We start from the raw sequence: 21326 nt of genomic DNA, 5'->3' as shown, positions 1-21326 counted from the left end.
AGCAGGAATTCTACCTCACAGTAGTTACTGAAAAGTAGCTATGTGCCATTACTTCATACCCTTCCCAAAACTTGTCCTTTAAATTCACGCCCTAAAAACTGATAGTGGCACAGCAGTTCAAGCAGGAAGATTACTCCTCCCACCCCTTCTTCTTGTTTAAGAGAAGGGTACAGAAGAAACCCAAGGACATTTTTAGATGTTAAATGGAGACTAAAGTGTGGCCCAATCTACCCTTACAGCATTTGGATTCTGAGTAGTACCCCACAGGTCATGTAATTTAACTTCTATTTTAAACAGCACAAACTACTGCTAACCCAAGGCTTGGACTACACTGGCTCTGCATCATTAGAGGGAAGTCTCTAAAAGTTACTGAGTTATGGTGTCTCTCTTTACATCCAGTTAGAAGAAATGTTGAAACCCAACAGCCTGAACAGCTCCTAAGTACTAGATACGCAAGTAATTCAAAGAAGTTGAGTAGGATTTTGCTGGACACAGCTTTAAGTCTCTTAGATATTTACAATCTCAGGCCTTTATTAGCCTTATCTTCATCAGCAAATTCAATGCAAAGAGAGAAAGAAAAAAGTGAATAGTGCATAAGTGAAAAGATAGCATGGTAAGTAGTTCTGAAAGTGTTAAGAGGCAATAAAAGTAATTAAGAAAAAAAACCCAGAAGAATGCAAAGATTGCATTCAAAGTTTTTCTGCAATGCCCAGCATAGAAACATCTGGTAATCACCCTAATGGTTGAAGCACCTCTTGCCAATATCTGCTAGGGCACATGTGGAAGCCATGCAAGCTGCCCTTTCTCAAAGAGTAAACATCTGCAAACTGTGGTCCCTATATGAGTGGTGGCCTACATAGCAAGCACTTGCTGGAGGTTCTTCTAGAGCTCTTTGGTCACGTGCACCAGCAGCTTACTCCCAGCTGTTAAGTTACTTCTGAAGAGACATAAATGCATAATATTATTCCCTGCTTTTCCTTGATTACTTTAATAGTTGCTGCTTTTACCAAAGGGTGTTTGGAGATTGCTAACGAAAGGACAGAACTCTGAACTAGCAGGACTTAGAGGAGGAGGAGGGAATCCCATGCAACAGTCTCCACATGAAAGAATAATCCTTGCTTTAAGCAAGTATGAAAGCTCATTTCCGCACCATTCCACCTGATAATGCAGCTGCTGTCTTGGAAACAAATCAACAAGTGAACTATACTGATCTGTACATACTTGTCACTGTAGTATTTCCCCCTTCCAAGACCCATGCAAAGAATAATCTATTATTAATAAGCACCATGAGCTAAAGTGAAAAATAAGACAAAGCAACTTACACTGTTCCAATAGCTCAAGAATTTACAGAGAATTATTTTTCCTCCTCCCAGGAGATACGAACTGTAGATTCCCTGCCACTTTACAACTCACCTGTGGTTCTAAATCTATTACACAGATCTTCCCTCCATCAAGGACTGTTCGCACTGCATCAATACTGGTACCGTACAGGTACCCTTTGTATTCCCCATATTCCAGCATTCTGCAACAGCAGTGAGGAAGAAAGAATGAAAGAGTACTTGAGTCTCAAAAAGGTTCCATTTAAGGGTGAAATCTTCAAATGTAATTCAGTGATCAAGACAGAATGATCATAACCTATAGTGAACACTAATGAACAATCTCCACCTTTGCTCTTCCCCGCTACACTGGGCACAAAATGAGAACGGTTACAGTTCGACATCTCCAAAGCATGCATTTTTTACGCATCTTGTTGTTATAAATTATGTGTTTAGAGGTTGTGATTCTAATGATAAAGTTCTTGTCGTTTATATAGTACTAATAACTTCATAAATCAGAATATATAAAAAACTTGGCACAGCTCAAGGAGCATAGCTTCTAGTGCTGAGCTAGTCTGCCTTAGAGGGATTATTGGTGCGTAGAAAGGAGCAGACACTTTTGGAAGTTTGACCTTTACAGTTCAGCTGCTTACGTGGAGGTGTCATCACTGCAAAGATTCCGCAATGGAGTTGTAGATCAGGAACAGGTCTGACTCACTGCTCAATTTTAAAAGGCAGCCCAGTTTCTAGACGAGTTAAACTCATAACTTAGAAGCACGTCAAATGAGCTCAAGGCTGGAGATCCCACTTTCTTTTAGAAGGATTCTGAGATGAATTGCAACTGCACACACACAGTTTTTTGAAGCAATGGGCTCAGGTAGTTCGACCAAAAATGTATAGTAAGTATAAGTGGAGGAGCTCAGACTTGGGACCTAACTACAAAACTGTATTTTCTTGGATCATGTTGCATTTTTAAGTAACGCAATTGTAATTTGTTTCTCCTACTTACCTATGGCTATACACCATGTTTTCAAAAGTTTCCTTTGATACATAGTGATATTCACGACCATTCATTTCATAACTCTTCTGAACACGGGTCGTGTCTGAAAGGAGGTATACACACACACAAAACAAATCAACTTCAAGTAAATTCTCGTAATTTTATAATGAAAATGAGACAACTTTCATGAAGCAGTATAAGTCAGTATTTTCAAAAGTAATAAAATGAGTAGTTTCCATTTGTTAATCCAGAGCAAAAGCCTTGTCTTCTCTACTGGTTGCCCAGTGGCAAGTCCTTAAAAATTAGCAAAACACATCTGTATTTCTTGGAATGGAAGGAGAGTGGTTTAATCCAAGCATCTGTGACTCAAACCAATAAGGAACTGCTTTGGAACTGGTTGCACAACTGTTTTTACTCCTCTGATGTAAACTTGGTTAAAGTTCATTCAGAAGCATCCCACAAGCCTTCCCACACTTGCACCTTCCCCATATCTGGGACCTTAAGCACAAAAGAATTCCTGAATTTTCAACCGGCTTCAGATTCATACATTTCCTGTTTGGTTAACCAAATCACAAGAACCAAATAAGCACAGGTAGAAACATTTTCAGTTATTACGTCAGAAATTAAGCTGTGTAAGTCTCATCTGACAGTAGAAGGCTAATAAGAAAAGCTGCAAAGCCTATTAAGCACCACTTTCTGTTGCCTCATTCTCATATCTGACCACTTAAACGCTATGAACTTACAATATCCCTTAGAAACATTCTTATTTTTTAATCTAGGAAAAGCAAACATCAACAAAATAAACAAAATCATCCAGATCATCTACTGCTACATAAAGCTTTAAGGGTTTCAGGAGCTTTAACTTGAAAATACCTTTGGCTGATTTGCCAGAATAAGGGAAAGTTAGTATTTTAAACTAACCCTTATAACAGCAATTGACTCTGGCTTGCAGTAGAGCTGAAAACAGACATACAGCAAAGAGTGTATGAATACACAAAGGCAAGAGAGAGGGACTTGACTTTTCCTAATCATGTCTGACAGGGGTAGTGGGGGAAAGAGGAAGATGACAACATACGAGGTACAGCACTTTGAAACTCTCGTGGGTTACTTGCAATAAGCCTTCGCCTTAGCTCATTCACACCAACTCCTGCAGGACCTGAAAAGTTGGAAAAGCAACTAGTATTGCTGACAGGTGCACTTTTCGCATGCATACCCCCCATTTTCTAACACACTGCACACACACATACGAAAGCTAAGTAAGTTCCCAAAAAATGTATCAGAAGTAACTGAAGGATCTTTATTGATGCAGGGTACAAATCACCTCCCAGCAATACAGTGATACCCATGAGGCAACTCAGCAATACCATTTTAAAAGAAAAATACATTATCAAATAATTCCAGACTTAGAAAGGACAATGGGTTTGCCTTTATTCCATTTGCTTTATCAGGATCATGGAACACTGCAGAACAGCAGCTTCCTTTCAGTCACTATGATAAAGACTACTTGAGAGCCTACAGCCCACCTAAATCAGTATTTCCCATAGCAAGCATTATTAAAGGTGTCTTTTTAGCTTTCGCTACTGCCCATGATTGAGATTTTTCTAGTCTGGATTTTAATTTTAAACATTCTTCTTATCATTGCCATATCTGTGCATTTAACACTGGCTGTAGAAATGCTTCGATAGAAGGATGTTTTCTAGTAAGTTACAAGTGTTTTCTCATCACTTTCTCTACCAGTCACAACTGAATATAAAACTGAACCATTTCTCTAATAAAATCCCTTATCAACTAGCATTTGTAACTGTGTGGCCTCTTCTGGGGACTTTTTTAAAAAAAAACATTGACTTTCTTGAGTAAAGATGACGATACATTATGTTAAACTCTAAAACCAACAACAGGGTCAAAGTACACACAATCACTGTTGAAATGTTGCTTTGAGAGCTACCTGCAACACCCTGCAACCACTGCAATCAGCAGCAAGAAATCTCAGTGGATCAGGCCATGACTGTTTCCTCTTCTCTGTTACAGGTTGTGAACTTTGCATGAGAAAGTAATTAACTTCTTACCCACTAGTATAATTAGTCTGTTCCGGTCTGCTGGGTGCCGCTGGTACCTAACCACCTCTTCATATGGAGCTGCAAAAGTGCTGTAACAGCTGCTGGGGCACCGAGCATAACACGACTGCTGGTTGGTCCGGGATTTCCTGCGACACAGGCGCATACTTCTACGGAAACCAGCTGTAAGGGGCAAAGACATCAGTACTGGAAAACACACCTGAGATGCAGGCAACTAGTGCTTTAGTCTAGAGTGTCTCTTTCTAAGCCACACAACATACTAGCTTTTTGAGCTTTTTTCAGGGTGAAAGTTAGTGAATTTCATTACTGCACTTGGTATGTCAGCTTGGTAGAACCTCTGAGCATTAAAAGATGGCTAAAGTAGAGGTCAAATCTCACTGAAAGTCACCTGAAAATTAGCCCAGAATTAAAGACCCCCAAAAGATTCCCAGAACAAGTTGAAGGTGAAGTTTCTGGCCACAAAAAGCATCACCTGGGAACAGGTTTTTGTGGGGTTTTTTTGATAGTGTAGTTGACTCACTCTCCTAAAGCAAATCTGTAACATTTGCTCCAGCCTCTAGAATTAATCCAAATATTTTTAAAGGTCACTATGGTTTAGTAACAGGGATAGGTCTGTTGCTCCATCTTACCGTTCAACTCTGAAAACCTCACTTTTAGGTCTACTTTTCTAATGAGAGCCCTCACGGTTATTCTCAATGGATGACAGGTAACAGAACAACATTACACTCTAGTAAAATTAATTGTGAAGTAAGGGAAGTCTTAACAGCCATTCAAGTTAAAATTAACAGTGGCCAGGTCTCAGCAGAAACCTAACAGGAAGGGAGATTTAAATGGAGAGACGAGCATTAGTAGAAGGAAAGCAACTTCTTGAAGTTTGGAAAACAGAGCAAATAGAATCCAATTCAGAAAATCTTCAGATGAATTAAAGAACAAAGTGTTTTATTAAACTTCAGACAAGCACTTAATCTAGATCAAACCCCAGCCATCTACTTCTCTTTAATCACTGCGTACCGATAAAGACTCGTTGACCAAATTCACCAAATTCTTCCTCTTCTAGAATACAAAGAACAAATATGAAAAAGAAAAAGAAGAGTGAAAGATTAAGAGCTAGATGGCCAACAATTATTGCTGATCACAAGTGACAGTGTTTCAGTAAGCATATAGAAGTACCAGGCCTAATCTAATCAAAAAAGCAAAATACTCCATAACATGAAATATTCAAATGTTTCACATGACCAGTGACCAATTCAAGGGCCAATATTTCTGTAAAAGAAAACTTAAACTTCGAAAGTCTTGGTAGTTTCTAAATTAGATTGAAACTCAACATCTCATTTGTTTCATTCCTAAGTAGATGCCAGACAATGTTTTGAAATACTTATAGTGAAAAAAAACCTCCACATAATTAAGCTTTTCAGGTGAAGCCTAGTTTACAAGAATTCTTTAAGTCATAGTATTACAATAACCAACAAGTCAGTAAAAAATCAAAACCAAAAATCTTGTAACTTAGTTTCTGCTCAGTAGCATGCTTGGAAAATGTAACATGCATCTGCTCAGATCTTTTGGGCAGAATGAAGACCCGATTTTATTACTTCTTTTTAATCACCTCTGGATCAGTGATATCTGTGCTCCAACATCCCAGACTAATCTGTTTCCTCCAATTCTTTTTATGCCCATTCTCATGGTGCTCCTTGTGAAAGCTTAACCATTCAGATGAGCCTTCTAAATCTCTACATGTAATTTTTGAATGAAATCTCTCCTGTAAGGCTGAAAAATACCAATTTCCCAAAAGATCAATGCTCTACCAGTTCAAAAACTATTTTATAAAGGTGATTTCAGAACAAATAACTAAGAAAAAAAAATTACGTCAGCACTGTTTAGATTTCTCTTCAAAAAGGACTCCTAATTTTCCCCTAATCATGCATGTAGTTATCCAAGCTGTGTATTCCCTTTATTTAGGCCTTGTTAAAGCAAGAATAAGATATAGAAGACATAGGAATATCTTTAAAAGGTAGTAATTGTTCCAAGGCAAGAACATTATTTTCATTTGGAAAGCATGAAATGTATAATCTTTTAGCACTAGATTCTTTGATTGACAGTTCTATCTCATAAGCATGCAAGTATCAAAAAATTAGATGCATCTTAGTTAGTCTTCCACATCTATACACTCTTCACTACATGTACCTTTAAAATAGTACATATAGAAATGTAGGAATAAAACTAAGAACTTGTTTATGACTGTAGAAAAAAATCCTTGGCACAAAACTGCTCATTCAGGGCAAAGTTCAGAGTACTGTTCAGCTGACATATGCCTGTATCACTTCTATCTTCAGGTCTTTTGAGTCATCATTCAAATCTTTTGGAGGATTTCTGCTTTATCTACCCTCTGTTCTGTGGTATGGAGTACAGCATGGAATCCTACAGGTAACAGGCAATTCAGCTACTGCGTATTCTAAGAGGAGTGGGCAGTCCCTGGTAATGCAGTAAACAGATAAATTCTAATAGATTACTGCTTACAGGAGATAGGGAGAAAAAGTTAGTGTTACCTTCTTTAAGCTCCTCTGCACATTCAGATAGAGACAGACATAAAACAGTTAGTTTCAAGAAGACAGTCTATACTAAGATTAAAAAAAAATAAAGCCAAAATCCAACCAGAATTGTCCAATACATTTAGGAAGTTTAGTAACAGGCACTGCAGGCTTTAAATATAAAATATGCCTGTTTGAGCATGAATTCTCAGTTCCCAAAGAACGAGAGACTCAGCTACAGCATCTATGTCAGTATTGTACTTGCGAAATATATCACATGGGTGTTCAACTACTGGTTAATTTAAAGTAAAATGTAGGATAGCAAATATTTGCACCTTTATTCCTTCGAGTGTCTGGATACAGCACAGAGCTGACTCAGCACTGAGTAGTGATTAGGATTTGCAAGCGTAATCCCCAAGTGCAGTTATCAGAAACATCCTAGCCTGAAAACAAAAGACTGCCCTGTAGACCTGCTGGTTCTGTCTCAAAAGCTTTGGGCATTGCTTGAGAGGCAGAAGAGAACAAACCACCTGTGATAAAAGAAGATCGAACTGGCAAGCAGGAATCTTGTGGAGAAGGTGTAAGGTGGAATGACATTTTCTCCACAAGATTACCAAATACCTCAAAGAAGAAGTTTATCAGGAACAGATTTATTTTCGTGGAAAAACGATTTATTTTGGAAGACTTAAGTTTTGCAGAACTCTGAATATGCTGTAAATAGGTAGTTGTTCCCTAAAAAATCCCCAAAACCAGCTTGGTTAAAAAAAAAACATGGATTGATTCTATGTCCTAAACATAAAAGCAACTCTGGATATGCTGTAAATAGGTAGTTGTTCCCTAAAAAATCCCCAAAACCAGCTTGGTTAAAAAAAAACATGGATTGATTCTATGTCCTATACATAAATCATTCATTTTATAAAAGCATTTTTGTTTGTTGTATGCCAGCCACACAAACAATCGAGAATCCAGAACAGCTCTCCTCTTTACCACAGCAGCTCCTACAGGCACTGGGGATTCAGGCCTCTGTTACCCTACGGTAATCCAATTATCCAGTGACATCAGTGCAGCCCCTGCTGTCACAGCTTGCACGGGTATAACTGATCAGGATTTGATAAACAGATCTGGTACTGATGCATGAGAAGAAACACTCACACTTGTTGGATAACAGGACAAAAACCTTACAACCAAGGTAATCAGAGAGCAAGAGGAAGACTTAAGGCAACAGGATTTTACATAATGGCTTTTCAAGCCAGAACGGCTTCTCAAGCTAAAATGGCATTCTGGTTTTTGTCACCTGCTTGTTTTTAACACAGTTGCTTGTCTCTTGACACCCTTCTCGCAACAGAACAACAGCAAGGAATTTGGAGTTAGGTCAGAGGAACTTACCAGACTCAAATGTTTCTTCATCTTGTTTAGTAATCCGGATAGCAAAGATATTAAAATAAATTCAAAATTTAATTGTTTTCCTCCTTATAGAATTTCAGAATCAGAAATCAATTTTCCAGCTCCTATCAGTCTGTCTGACATATCCTTTCCCCACTTCCCTGTGCACTGAAGTGGCAAAATACAGCTCACCATGCTTGAATTAACTGTCTGGTCTCTCTCCACACAATCCTACAAGATCACATCCTTCCATACGAGCTTTCTGAATTACATCAGGAGAAGGGAAGAATGGGCTGTGCTGCTTTAGGGACGAAGTCAATCTAACAGTCTTCACATGTACTATTTCCATGTAAAAACCTATACTTGCGCAGTGCCTCAAAATGTATTCTCCTGAGATCAGTTTCTTGACAATGAACTGTGTGGGTTCTCCAAAACAACAATCATCTGTGGCATTAAATCTACAATAGGCAAAAACTATGGTAACATTACAGCCACAGTCCAAAACGTGAATCAAAGAGGTTGGATCTCATTCAGACAGATTTTTTTGGGGTGGTTCCTCTTTTTGGCACAACACTTCACTCTTAAGTACTGTACACCAGAACTGCAAACAGCTCGTTTTAATACACTAATATAGGATAAGGTTTCCAGGGTATGAAAACCAGAATCTTCTACCATTAAGTTCACTAGGAGAATGAGTGTTTTTATCTGGGAAACAAAACCAGGCTTTAACTAGCTACTGCCTTGAAGCAAATAGAATAATCTCAAGTGAATTCAGTTACCTGTTTCCACACACTTCTCATCAATTTGCATGTCATCCTCTGCAGATCAACACAAGGAAAAAAATTATCTGAATCAGAAAAAACACTGGGAAGGAAAAACCCTTGCAGATCTTACAAGACTGAACTCAGACATCAGAAACTATTTGAAGCTCAGATCAGCTTTAGACAGCTTTAAGGATTTTAACACCGTTAACTCCAACTTACTGATGTTCCCTGTCTTTAGTGAGCAAAAGGCTCTTCTTACACTAGCGCTCTGAAGGGCTGGTGGCAGAGAGGCAAACTCATCTAACTTGAATTCTCCTTTAGAAGTAATAAAAGGTTTAACATGGCTGATGCTCTGTTTATCCTGTAGATATCTAAGTATTACCATGACAGAATATGATTTTCCACTCACTCCATTCTCTTCTGTTGCTTTTGTAAGTGTATTTCTTTCCAATATGCTTCACTCAAGGAAAGTATTTTCTTTGGTTGATTTTATAATTATTTTTACAAGGAAGAAAAGGAAAAGATTGATTTAGCTCCCTCTCCATCCCAAGACCACATCAATTCATACCCCTGAAATGCGATCTCGTGTGCTCAGGCAACCTCATAGGCTCACAATACTGCACTGTTTGTATGTTCTGTTCTTGTGCACCCCTGCAGATAGGCCCAGTAGGAGCTGTTTTCCAGTTACAGGGAAATTGTTAAGGCATCTGTCAACCATATTCTGCCCATACGTATACTTTAAAGAAATAATCTCTTGGAGCTGCTCAGGTCAGCTGCTGAAGTTCGGAAAGAGAGAGAGGAAAAGAGAAAGAAAAAAATAGTCTTTCCTTCCTCAAAGCAACCCACCCAAATTGTCAGTTCCCTACCAGATAATGCATAGCTGAAGTTTCCACTTGAAGACAAGGTAAGCTTCTACTATTTCAAGTGGAAAAAAGACTTGATTTCAATGATGCTAAGCACACAAGATGCCAAGACCTTGAGCCTCTTTTGCATGTATTTACCAAACTGCCTCATTTCTGACAACTTTTTTAAAAAGCCTATAAACTACATGCTATATTGATTCCAGGTACAGGAATGCAATGTTGTCCAGATAGGATCTCCTACCTTCTTCCACAGTGCTTACTGCTCACAGCATATCCATTGAAGCAGTTAAAATGCAATAAAATTATGGTGAAAGAGAACTCCAGCTCTAACAAACAAAGCAATCTGTATGAGAAGAATCCTAGGCAATGAAACACACTCAATCTGGGAGTTATCACAAGAGAAAAACTTAATTTTATACTAGTATAAAGAACCACAGAACAAAAATGGGGAGAGAGAAAACAGGAAGAACATTCTTTGGCTGAGAATAATTGCATATTTACAGAAAGTTATAGTTGGCAGAGGATAATGTTTCTGGATTGTCACCACAAATAAACTCATGGGCAGCGTAGCTTGTCTTACACCTCAAGGAAAAAAAATTCTGTCTTTCTCTCAATAGTTTTGATGACAAAGAAACATTCTAAATATATTGCATGGCATCTTCCAGTGCAGAATTGTTATCTATGTCCCTGGAAAGCCAGGCTAGTACAATTGTCACCCCAAACTTACTCGCACCCAATTCTCTGAGAGAATTGGCTCTTTACAGAGATTTGGCTCTCCTAGAGAGCTCCTAGATCTTACAGGATCCTTATGTACTATGTACATAAGTACCTATGTACTCCAGATACAACTACCATTAAATATTTATTTTCCTGGGTATAGTTAACACACTTCTGAGGTTACCATGTGGCTCCAGAAAAAATGTCTTCAAATTAAACTGAATTACATGAGCTTCTGTTTCAGTATCCCTGGAAATAGAGACAAGACCTTTCTTTCCTACTCTACCATTCAAATAACTTTTCACTCACGTATTGATGACTTAAGACAGAGATGGGGCTGGAAAGGCTGAGACCACCAGAATTCTCGCTGCTTCCTACACAGAAATAGATTTAGCACAGTTAAAGAAACAAAACAGTCCATAAGCACATTATGCTCCAGTCAGATTCACTGCTTACACACAAGATCAATCAGTACTGAGCTGACAGAAGACACCAGGAATGGAAACATTACCTGTGTTTTAGCCCACTGCAAAGCCCTGAAAGCAAGCTGACATGCTATCAGAACTATTTAAAGGCAATTTCCAAATCAGCAGCCCCGAAGTACTTAGGAGTATTTTGAGTTTATATATAAGGACAGCAAGATAAGCCATAGAGTGGTACAGACTCCTGGAAGTAGGAGAGTGCACTACTGCTATGGGTAGTAGTACTACTGCCTCTGTTACTACACAGAGCCTCTTGTTTGCAGCCTCAATCACAACCTAGTTTGATTTCAACTTTCATTATACAGACCACAGCTAGGTTTGCATATAGTACAAATTGAAACTTATCATCTACAATTGTGTGGCCTTACGTTTTCCTGTGGGTAACACAGACAGGACATGTGGTTAGAGGATCAAACTGGAAAGTGTGCTAAAGCGGTTTTAACTACTCTGGTTCTGAAAACATGTGGTGTAAAAATAATGGGCTATTTATGCAGAAAATAGGGAAGGCATGCTTCTTCTGCCATGAGCATGTTTTGTTCCCTCTCCCCCCACCACTCCACCCTCGCCCCCCTTTAATCTAGCCTACTCATTTTTGTCCAAAGCAGAAGAGGCCACTCATGCCTCACATGACATGTTTAAATAAATACTGTTTCTTGATACAGCTATGCCCTTATACTAATTGTTTAGTATCCAACTATTCTCCCCCACTTTTTTTTTTTTAAAGTCATAGACAATGGTCCTAAACAGTCAGGGCCCTTAATTTCCACCCATCTTTCAGCTGGTACACTCCACTAGATGTCTTAGCAACTGGCATGGAGACTAGGCAACTGCTATGAATCAATTTAAGATGATATAGATGCTTTCAAAAGCTTGTTCTCACATAGGTACTCTTAAGGGAAGAAGAGCAAGAAGTCAGAGAACAGAAAGAGGACAGATGTTTGTCAGATGTCACTCTGAATCATACTGCTATGTAACTTACGGAAATTTTAAATAGCAGAGGCTGAATAACTGGCTAATTTTTGAACTGGAAATCAGAAAAATTAAGACTTCTTTACCTTTTAAGAAGGTGATTTGAGGGTATAAGTCCAGCACAGGCACTGAGATCTGAAACTTTCCTGGCCTGCCACCAGAGAGCATCATTCTGGTCCACAATCTGGAGTATTTCACCCTTCTTAAAAGGCAAACCTGCATCAGCACATGGTATGGCAGGATCTTGCAAGGGCCAGTAATCTGCCATTGCTCGCACATAGAGCTGGTAAAGAAAATATACAAGAGTAAGTGGAAGGCACGTTTAGAACAGATACGACACAAGCTTTATAATCACAGGGCCAGACACTGCTGCTACTTAAGTCAATCAATGAATAACTCAAATTTAAAAAACAAGATCAAGCCCCAAACCCTATCAGTTCATTGAGAGAAAAAAAAATTCTTCTCATACATTGTGAAAAGAATTGACCTGTAACTTATAGATCAATCTGAAAATGTCTTCATTACCTTAAACACAACTATATTTCAGCTTGCTATCTTTACTGCTTCAGCAACAGCATACTGATGTCAGCTGAGAGGTAGCCATAAAGGCAAGTAACGCTTTAAGGATTGCAATAAACTTCTAAGCAACACCATTTCTTCATATGACACCATTAGACGGGTAGCTGTTTGCAGTAACAATCTGGAAAAAAGAATGTCTCTTACTGTTGTTTGGTTGCTGACAGGCCGATCAGAAACTGGAATTAATTTGAACATAATTGTCCCCTGAGACAGGGCCTAAATGATTAAAAACAGGATTAAAATATGACTGGTATTCAACACAAATAACCAAACATTGGCAGCATAAACTTAACACAGCAGAGCTTTGAGGTTACTAGAATGTCTATATTACAAATAGAATTTAGGGACAGCCAATATGACAATACTGTCTTTTTTCAAAAGGAAAAAAGGAAACTCAAGAACAGAACTTCAGTCTTGCTAAATATTTTTAATTCAATGACATCTATGTTTCATTGTAAATAGATGTAATTTCAACATTAATTCATACCAAACTTTTCTACTGAAAACTAATTTAAATTTGTGGCAGAGTCTAGTTAGACAGGTTATGTGAAGGGGGAGTAAAAATGTAAATAATTAAGAATTAAGCATTCCAATAGAGTTTGTATTTCTTATACCTAGAAATAGTACAACCAGGGAAACACCACACAGAAAGACTTGATACTGATTATATACCGCAATACCTTATTGACTGGCATAACACTTTGCAGTGAAGAACGCTGAAAGATTGTGAGTAAAATGATAAATAACAGGGACAGCTCAGACTTTATGAGAATTTTGACAACAGTAATTACCGCTGCCCTTTTTTGCAAGGTGAGATATGTCGCTTACAAGCTCATTCACTCTGCTTTAGTGCATTTTGTAACATGGAGTGTTATTAGAACAGCACCTTTCCACTACTTTCTTGTGCAATATTAATTGAGCGGAACTTCCAGAAAAATTATGAATCAGTAAAGTCTGAATAAGTTATTCTTCCTCCCAGAAGCTGCAGGTAGAATAGCCACAACTAAGTTAATTCCTGTCCAGAACAGGGGTTAGATTTAATTCTGGTTTCATATTCTGATTTCATGAGCAGCTGTGAACTTCATCCACAGTAAGGAACCAATGTGAATTTTCTGTTAAAAAATTCAGACTTTCTCCTCCAAGAGTGTGTGCATATGTGTAAAAAACAGTTACTCTTAAGGTACAAAGTAGAACAGATTCAATACCAGAATATTAATAACTTGCTCAGGCTCAAGTCCCTCAACAGGAACTCCATTTACTTCCACCAGTTTGTCTCCAGCATACAGCAACCCTACAGTGAAAACAAGGATGAAAGCAACAGCAGTTTTATCACAGCATGGATTATCTTGAGTAGATGAGGCAGGGACACAGAGATATACTACAGGTTTGGAGGTCGGCATTAAAGGTTTCCATATACCAGGTATGCAGAAAGACATTTTGGATTTAGGCTATACTGCCCCTAGATAGGACCGCAGACTTCTGTGGGTCACAAGAAGCTTGCATGCTGCCATTTTCTTATTTCCTTGCACCTCCCTCAGACAACATGCTTACAATCTATTGATGATTTGTCTTAAAAGTAGCAGAAACATTTTAATATAGCTCCATTTCGCAAAGTAATTTCTGAACCTATTCTAGCTAAACCCATTATATTAATAGAACATGAGACCCTTAAAAAAAAAAGAATCAGACCCTTAAAAATTCCAGGTGCAGTGGGAGGCCTTGGGACTCCTCTCTGTCCTTTACAAAGTCTTCACAATATTGTTTACATTTTCCTTCAGCTCAATTAAAACATTCATCAACCTAGAAACTTTATCAGCTATTGCCTATAGTTTGGGGTTTCTTCTCTATACAAAGGCCAGAAAATACTAAAAGGAACTATTTTGTAATGATCACAGTTCAAGTCTTCTGATGGTTTACATTTTAGTTATATTTCCCAAGGAACATGAAACACGTTCAATTCTAGGATAACAAAGTAGTAACATTTCCAAGGAAACTCCTTGGAAGATTGCTTGGCAACTAATGCTACCACAGTCTTTAGTAGACTAGTTGCCAAGAAGTATTACTACACATTCCTTAAAGCCCATTATCTTATAGAATCCAGACTACCGATGCTTTCCATTTCTCCATTAAGGAATGAGTTGCTGGTATTCATACTACACTGCAGTTTGGGATATTCCTGATCAATCTCATGACAGACTATCCAAGTATTGGTGCCAAGAATACATAATGAAAACTGGATTTGTACCTCAACTCAGTCTCAAACATAGCACATTCATATGAGAATTAATGAAACCAGAATCAAAGTCACAGCAATGTATCACTATCTACAGTGCTGTCCAATGTACACATCTTCCTGCTCTGTAATGGAAGACTAATTGTAGAAGCTAAGCTATTATGTTACTTCAAATATCTTATTTCAAGTTCAATTTTTTGTATCACTGTTTCAAATTACACATACCACTTCTGTCTGCTAGCCCACCATGGATCACGCGGGCAACCGTTATGTCACCTGTTATCTCATGGCGTTTAATGGTGGCACCCTGGCAAATAAAAACAAAGAAAAAACATACTGATTACTGAAGAACCCCTGTAAGTTTCCTTTCAAATCACAAGTCTGATCTTCGCAATGACAAAAAGGCATTGAAAGATAACAGTCTTTTTAACACCACACAGATCTAGTTATAATGTAATGTTAATAGTACCAAGTCCTTCAATGTCTTCAACTTCCATCATATTAAGATAACCTCATTGACTGACCGTAAGAAATCTTTTCTGTATCAGATATTACAGCTATCTTTTCCTAAAACAGATCAGTTAAGCTATACAATGCTTTCTGGTTATAAATGGAAATAATTTCTAAAGAACCTTTCAGTCTCTCCTCCCTTCCTTACTATTTTGGCCAAAGGAATAGCTCTCAATCCTATTTGCATTTTCATTATGAGATAAAAACATCTGCCAAATGTTCAAACCCTGAGCGGACGGACAAAGCACTGAACAACCTGCTTTAGTTGTACCTGCACTGAGCAGGGCTAGATGGTCTCCTAAAGTCCTTTCTAACCTTAACAGTTCTTGTGATTCTGTGACAATTGGACAAGAATGCACACAATCTCTGTAACATTACTAGAAAGAAACCAACATGCATGGGGTGCATTATCAGTACTTGCATAAGTTAAAATAATTTGACACACATCAGAAAGCTCCCTCACCAGAGGCTGGTTGTTTTTCACTAAGCAGACAATCCTCATAGCTTCCTCATTTTCAGGTATGTTGTCTGGCAGTGGTGGAAGGGTTGGTTCAAAATCTTTCTGGGCCACAGTATCATGAGCAGATAGCAAGGCCTGTTACAAACAAAAACAAGCAAACCAACCAACCCATAAGCAAAGAACAGCTTTGAACAGTGACTGGTCAGAAAACAGAAACTGGCAAACAAATTCCTATTGTGAACATAGATTGCTTTCACACAGTGACATTTTCTTCTTTCCACTTGGAAATTCGAACTGAAATAAAAAATTTAAGGCCAGTTCCCCTCTCTCTCTCTTCTGGAAAGCTTAGAAAAGATGTAGAGGAGTAAAGGGTAAAGAAGGCAGGTTTTGCCATTACAAGGAAAATTTGGGTTTATATGTCTGCATCAGCTGCTCAGAATTTAACTTTGTAAGAAACATGTCTCTCAAACATAGCCTTTAAATAAAATGCAGTCCACTGCAGGTACTTCAGGTACACAGTCCATATCTGATTTCACAACTAGGTTAGTTCATGACTAGGAAACTATGTCTCTTCTGGCTCCTTTGCCAATTCTTGTGAAGAGCTGGCCATCTGTTTCCCTCCCCAGTGCAGACAGCTCTTTGAGCAAACTTTTTCTTTCCTTAAGCAGGACTTGCCTTTAAGTGCGGAGCTCGCAGTAGTCGTTTTAGCTCTTTGATCTCTCCAGATTGAGGGGCTTCACGCAGTAACTCTACCACCTGTTAAATGTAGGAGAGAAAGCACAGGCTGGTTCTGGTGGACAATTAATTTAGAAAGCTCTAAATTGAACTTAGAGGAATATGGCATAGTAAGAGTGTCAAACTACCCACGTTATTGGACTCTGAGCATATCCATACGGTTTGCTCTAGAATTGGACTATATGAGCACAGCTGCACAACACTCAGCCAGCCTTAATTTAGTTCAGGCACAGTGCCATGCTCTCTAAATTACTTTTTTTCTTCTGTGCCTCAATCTCATAACTTCTCCACTTAGTCATTAACTCTCCCTCTAATTCAGAAATTTAAGAATTAATCAGCTATTATGATTAGAAAAATCCAAAAAGCTTTTCAAAATCCTCATGTCAGACTGATTCTAGCCATAACAATGAACCACACAGTTACATGGGAAGAAAAATATATGGCCAGTGGTTAAAACAAATTACTTGTGTTCATTACACTGGACAGGGCTCATGCAGTCTAGTGATCACAGTTGTACGCATTTCTCATCCCCCCTCTCTTAACACAGTAAGAGCTATTGAGGAGTTTGACAAATGTGTGAGGAGAGAATCTTTCAAGTTTATAGAGTATACTCAGACCTGAGACACAAAACAAATACCAGAATGCTGTTATCTGCAGCTAAGTTGACTACTTTGGTATGCATAAGTAAAGCAATACACTATGTATACAGTCTTACCTCATGAGTCAATGCACGTGCCTGCAGCGTGACAGGAACTGGTCTTTTTCCGAGGTATTGTTGGAGGCATTCATAAATCTGTTGCATGTCATGATAGAAAAGACAATGCAATGATAAGATCTGTTCACATGATTATATAGATACACACACAACACACAAAGGACAATATTTTATTTCTAGGAATTTCTCAGTCCAGCTAGAGCCAAAGAGCTTGCAATCTCAATCCTTAATGTCTAATGCATCTGGAATTGAGTCTATAATTCTTTGTCTTTCCATATTATCATCCAGCTAGACAGTTATGCTGTAATTTTGATTTTTCCAATAAGAAAAGCTGATTACAGAGAACAATCACCTGATACAATCAATTCTCTGACTTGTAGCTTGCTTGCTTCCTTCCCCTAGTCACAGGCATAATTAACAAAGTAAATTTAACTTAAAACAATAAATTCCTGTATTTAAAATGACCTTATAGACATTCTTATACACCTTAAGTTTTTCTTCTTTAAAATCTAAAGATTTTAAAAACCCTTGTTAGAGGAAAAGCAGAATTTGTACATAATTTATCTCAGAGATAACAATTCTGCTCAAGAAACACCAGCCAAAAATCTGTTCTATAACATAAAATCTTCAACTACACATCAGATCAGTGTGGGCAAAACAACAACAAAAAAATACAATTTCACAAGCATCCATGCCAAGAAGTGGGATGCATAGCCATACATAGATTTAAAAATGGAAAAGACAGCTGAGCAGTGCTGTGTTCAGCCTGTCTCCATCTCAGTGGCCTTAATATGGATGTCTAAAGTAGAAGAGCTTTAATGTCTAGAACATTACAAAAGAGGATATTTTATTTTTTTGTCTTTAAAGCAAAAGTCGTTTTGTTCATCTTTTTGCTGATGTTAGGACTATCAGCACTTAGGGTAAATAAGCATTTATTGTCGTGATACAGCAAAATAAAGTAGTTATCCCCTAGAAATTGTTCTCTAGGAAACCTTTACCTTCACAGCTGAATACTACTTTACCTTTAGAAGTGCTTGCAGCCAGCGAGATCTGAGCAGGTCATATAACATGCCAACACCGTTGACATCTCTCTTACAGAGCAAGCTCAGTTCTTGTAGCACTAGAGTCAGAACATGAGATATACCTGAGCCCAAGAAACAGAAAAGCGCAAGACATTTCATTTCAAATAGAAGACCAGTCAAAACCAACCAGTGACCCAGGCCTTTAAAAAAACACCTTTTCTCAGTTTATACTTTTAAGAAATGCAGCCATTTCCCGTCTGCTTTGCTTGTTTCCCACAATCAACTCTGCTGCATGAGAGCTTTATTTTATTATGTTATTAACCAGCAGGGTTAGGTCAATAGTAGCAATTTTCAACTGACCTGTGAGAAAAACACACAGGGAATCTCACACCTATCAATCTGGGTTCAAGCTTGTACCTCCTACTGAGAGGAGATAAACATAAAAAATTGCCACATTCATTTTATAGGCTTTTCTTTTGGATGATCCACTGTTTCAGCCAGGGACCATCTGTCTATCACTAAAAAAATGCAAATTCCTACCAAATACATACAGTTGTCACAGACACCCACAACACATCCCAAGAAAGGGGAAGACCCGTTCTTACTATTAGAAGCAGCACTTGATCTGTTAGGAACAGTATTCTAATGTTGTTCTAACAGTATTCTAACAGTGGAAAACCAAAAAATCCAGTGTCTTTCTAAAAATCTCAAGGAGGCAGAAACTAAGAGGTGACAGAAAGTTAAGATGTTACACAAAGTCAGGCCTAGATACAAACTGGATCTTTGAGTGCATGGAATTTAATTTTACCTCAGAAATGACAACAGATCATTTCTGGTACATGACACTCTTCCCAAGAAATACAATGTTTGTAACGGCACTAATACAATACCATACAAAATGCTAGGAGTTAGGTTTATTAAGCTATAAGAGTTCTTGAAGAGACTATAAGGGATGCCTGACTCCCACTGAATGTCAAAGGAAAGTAAGTTCTGAAGTCTTGTGTATTCTGGTGAGCACAAGCTGTCTCTTTGCTTTTTAGTGCCAAAGTAATCATACAACACAGCTGTAACTGGAGACTCTCCTTTGTATTTATTTGTTTACAACATTAAACTCAGCATGTTTCAATGAGTAATACTGTAATACAAGAAAAATGTTGAAATAAACCCAAGACACTATGAGCTTCTAAAGTTACAACAGCCAAAGTCAAAATAATTTCTTAAAACTAAAGCTCATCCAGCAGACCCAGAGTAGCTGAGTACTCGCTACTACAGACAATATCATCAGCTGCTATCAGTCACCACAGCTAACCTAAACATGGAAGCCCTTTACTTATTTCTTTCCTGAGCACTATTTTCATAGCCATTGACAGTTAATTGTTTCCTGTATCAGCTCTAGACCTGTTACCAACAGTTACATGAGATCTATCTTCAGCTTTAGTTTCACTGAGGTATTTTCCTTATGCATGATTTTATACAGGCACTTGCCTGCTACGTTTCTGCAGATGGAACTTTTGCCTCAATCATCAGGCAGAATTATGGAGTATCCAAACTGGAAAAGCCTGGAAATGTAGCTCATTTTCAAAAAATCATCTGTTTCTGGAAAGCAGACATCTAAGCACTTAAGAAAACCAACAAACTCAGTGAACCCTGATTGTGACCCCCACAGCAAAGTATCTTCCAAAACACAGTTAACTCTCTTCTACAGGAACTTCATAGTGCCTAAATAGAACCTTACCTTTGGTGAGACACTTTTTAAGATCTTTTCCTCATTACAGGTTGCCTCTTTTTGAGATGACTTGTACTAACAATCTCCTAGAATGCTATCCCTACATTAAAGTGGGCTCAAATAGACCAAGATGTTCCATACAGAAGCACAAACCTTCCAACTACAGAGAATCATTTCCTTAAGCAAAAAAACCCTCTTGCAGTTATTAGCAATTCTTGACACAGGTGCAGAGACCCTTGACTTTATAAGACGGAAACAAACACGAGGTATTCTCTTCTGACAGTCTCTAAATTAACTGCATACCTCCACTAAACATCAAGAATCATTCCAACTGTTACATAGTAATACTTCTAGCTAGACATGTTCATCTCTCTCTTGACTCAATGGATCAAGAGTTACAAGGACCAAGGAATAAAACTTGTCAGTTTTCTTTCTCTTTTTCAAGAGAGATGCAGAAGTAGTTATGAGTACCATTAACTTGACTGCAGACTGTTGGCACCTCCATCCTTTCCTTTATTCAAGGAGATTCCATCCACTTTGAGTACTGCATTCACGCCAAGTAGGTTTCACAAAGATAGATGCTGAACTAGAGAAGAAAGTACACTCATATCAGAATACCATCACGTGTTTTAGATTGATAAGAAAGCAGAATTTAAAATAAGGGGGGCAACCATTCATATTTGAAGTGAGTGCAGAATAGGTTGCAAGCGTAAATTAAATACGTGAGTCCCACCTGTAAATTCAGTTACCTACCACCATCCAAAATCCAGACAGACAAACCTCAACTGCAGTATATTTTACTTCCTTGATGGAATTGTCATTAGCTTGCTTCATTAAGCCATCTACAATAACAAGCTATTTTGTATATCGTCTGTTTCTCAGCTTTAAGTGCACTACCATGGAAAGTTACAATTTTTCCAAAGACTTTTAAAAGCTTGTTTTATGTAAAGATAGCTTAGAAAATAATCATATTCAAGAACATATTACATTTAATTCCTCTTGCTATTGACACAATAAAAATCAAAAGATTCTGGAGTTTCATAGTTTCTACTAATTTTTATTGAACAAGGACATGATGTTGCAAAAAAGGGATCCCTGTTTCTAACACTGTTAGAATTTAAGGTCTTTGAAGGATTTGTTCCACAAAGAGTTTGTATTTTCCTCTATTTCCTCACAGTGAACTAAAGCACACAAAAAAACAAACCCAAATGAAAAACCCCACACCTTACCTTACCGGTATCATCATCTCTCT

At 38.0% G+C, this 21326-nt stretch overlaps 1 protein-coding gene across 1 annotated transcript in view; it reads right to left on the bottom strand.

The window, feature by feature from the left end:
• The window catches only part of MPP4 (membrane protein, palmitoylated 4 (MAGUK p55 subfamily member 4)), a 20671-nt gene extending 2073 nt beyond the window's left edge, over window positions 1-18598 (bottom strand). The window contains exons 1-19 of the mRNA XM_010282295.1: window positions 18580-18598; window positions 18349-18470; window positions 17327-17404; window positions 16552-16632; window positions 15880-16011; window positions 15132-15213; window positions 13879-13964; window positions 12818-12889; window positions 12181-12377; window positions 10953-11017; window positions 10168-10185; window positions 9079-9117; window positions 8303-8323; window positions 6935-6949; window positions 5403-5444; window positions 4383-4553; window positions 3392-3472; window positions 2326-2419; window positions 1414-1522 (exon numbers count right to left, since the gene is read on the bottom strand). Coding sequence (XP_010280597.1) covers window positions 1414-1522; window positions 2326-2419; window positions 3392-3472; window positions 4383-4553; window positions 5403-5444; window positions 6935-6949; window positions 8303-8323; window positions 9079-9117; window positions 10168-10185; window positions 10953-11017; window positions 12181-12377; window positions 12818-12889; window positions 13879-13964; window positions 15132-15213; window positions 15880-16011; window positions 16552-16632; window positions 17327-17404; window positions 18349-18470; window positions 18580-18598 — 1524 coding nt within the window. The remainder of the gene's footprint in view (window positions 1-1413; window positions 1523-2325; window positions 2420-3391; window positions 3473-4382; window positions 4554-5402; window positions 5445-6934; window positions 6950-8302; window positions 8324-9078; window positions 9118-10167; window positions 10186-10952; window positions 11018-12180; window positions 12378-12817; window positions 12890-13878; window positions 13965-15131; window positions 15214-15879; window positions 16012-16551; window positions 16633-17326; window positions 17405-18348; window positions 18471-18579) is intronic.
• Window positions 18599-21326: the final 2728 nt, after the last annotated feature.

This window comes from Phaethon lepturus, unplaced genomic scaffold, assembly GCF_000687285.1.
Source record: "Phaethon lepturus isolate BGI_N335 unplaced genomic scaffold, ASM68728v1 scaffold7232, whole genome shotgun sequence".
Lineage (NCBI taxonomy): Eukaryota > Metazoa > Chordata > Aves > Phaethontiformes > Phaethontidae > Phaethon > Phaethon lepturus.
The sequence above is the reverse complement of the archived record's forward strand: the minus strand, read 5'-3'. Positions and strand labels throughout refer to the sequence as shown.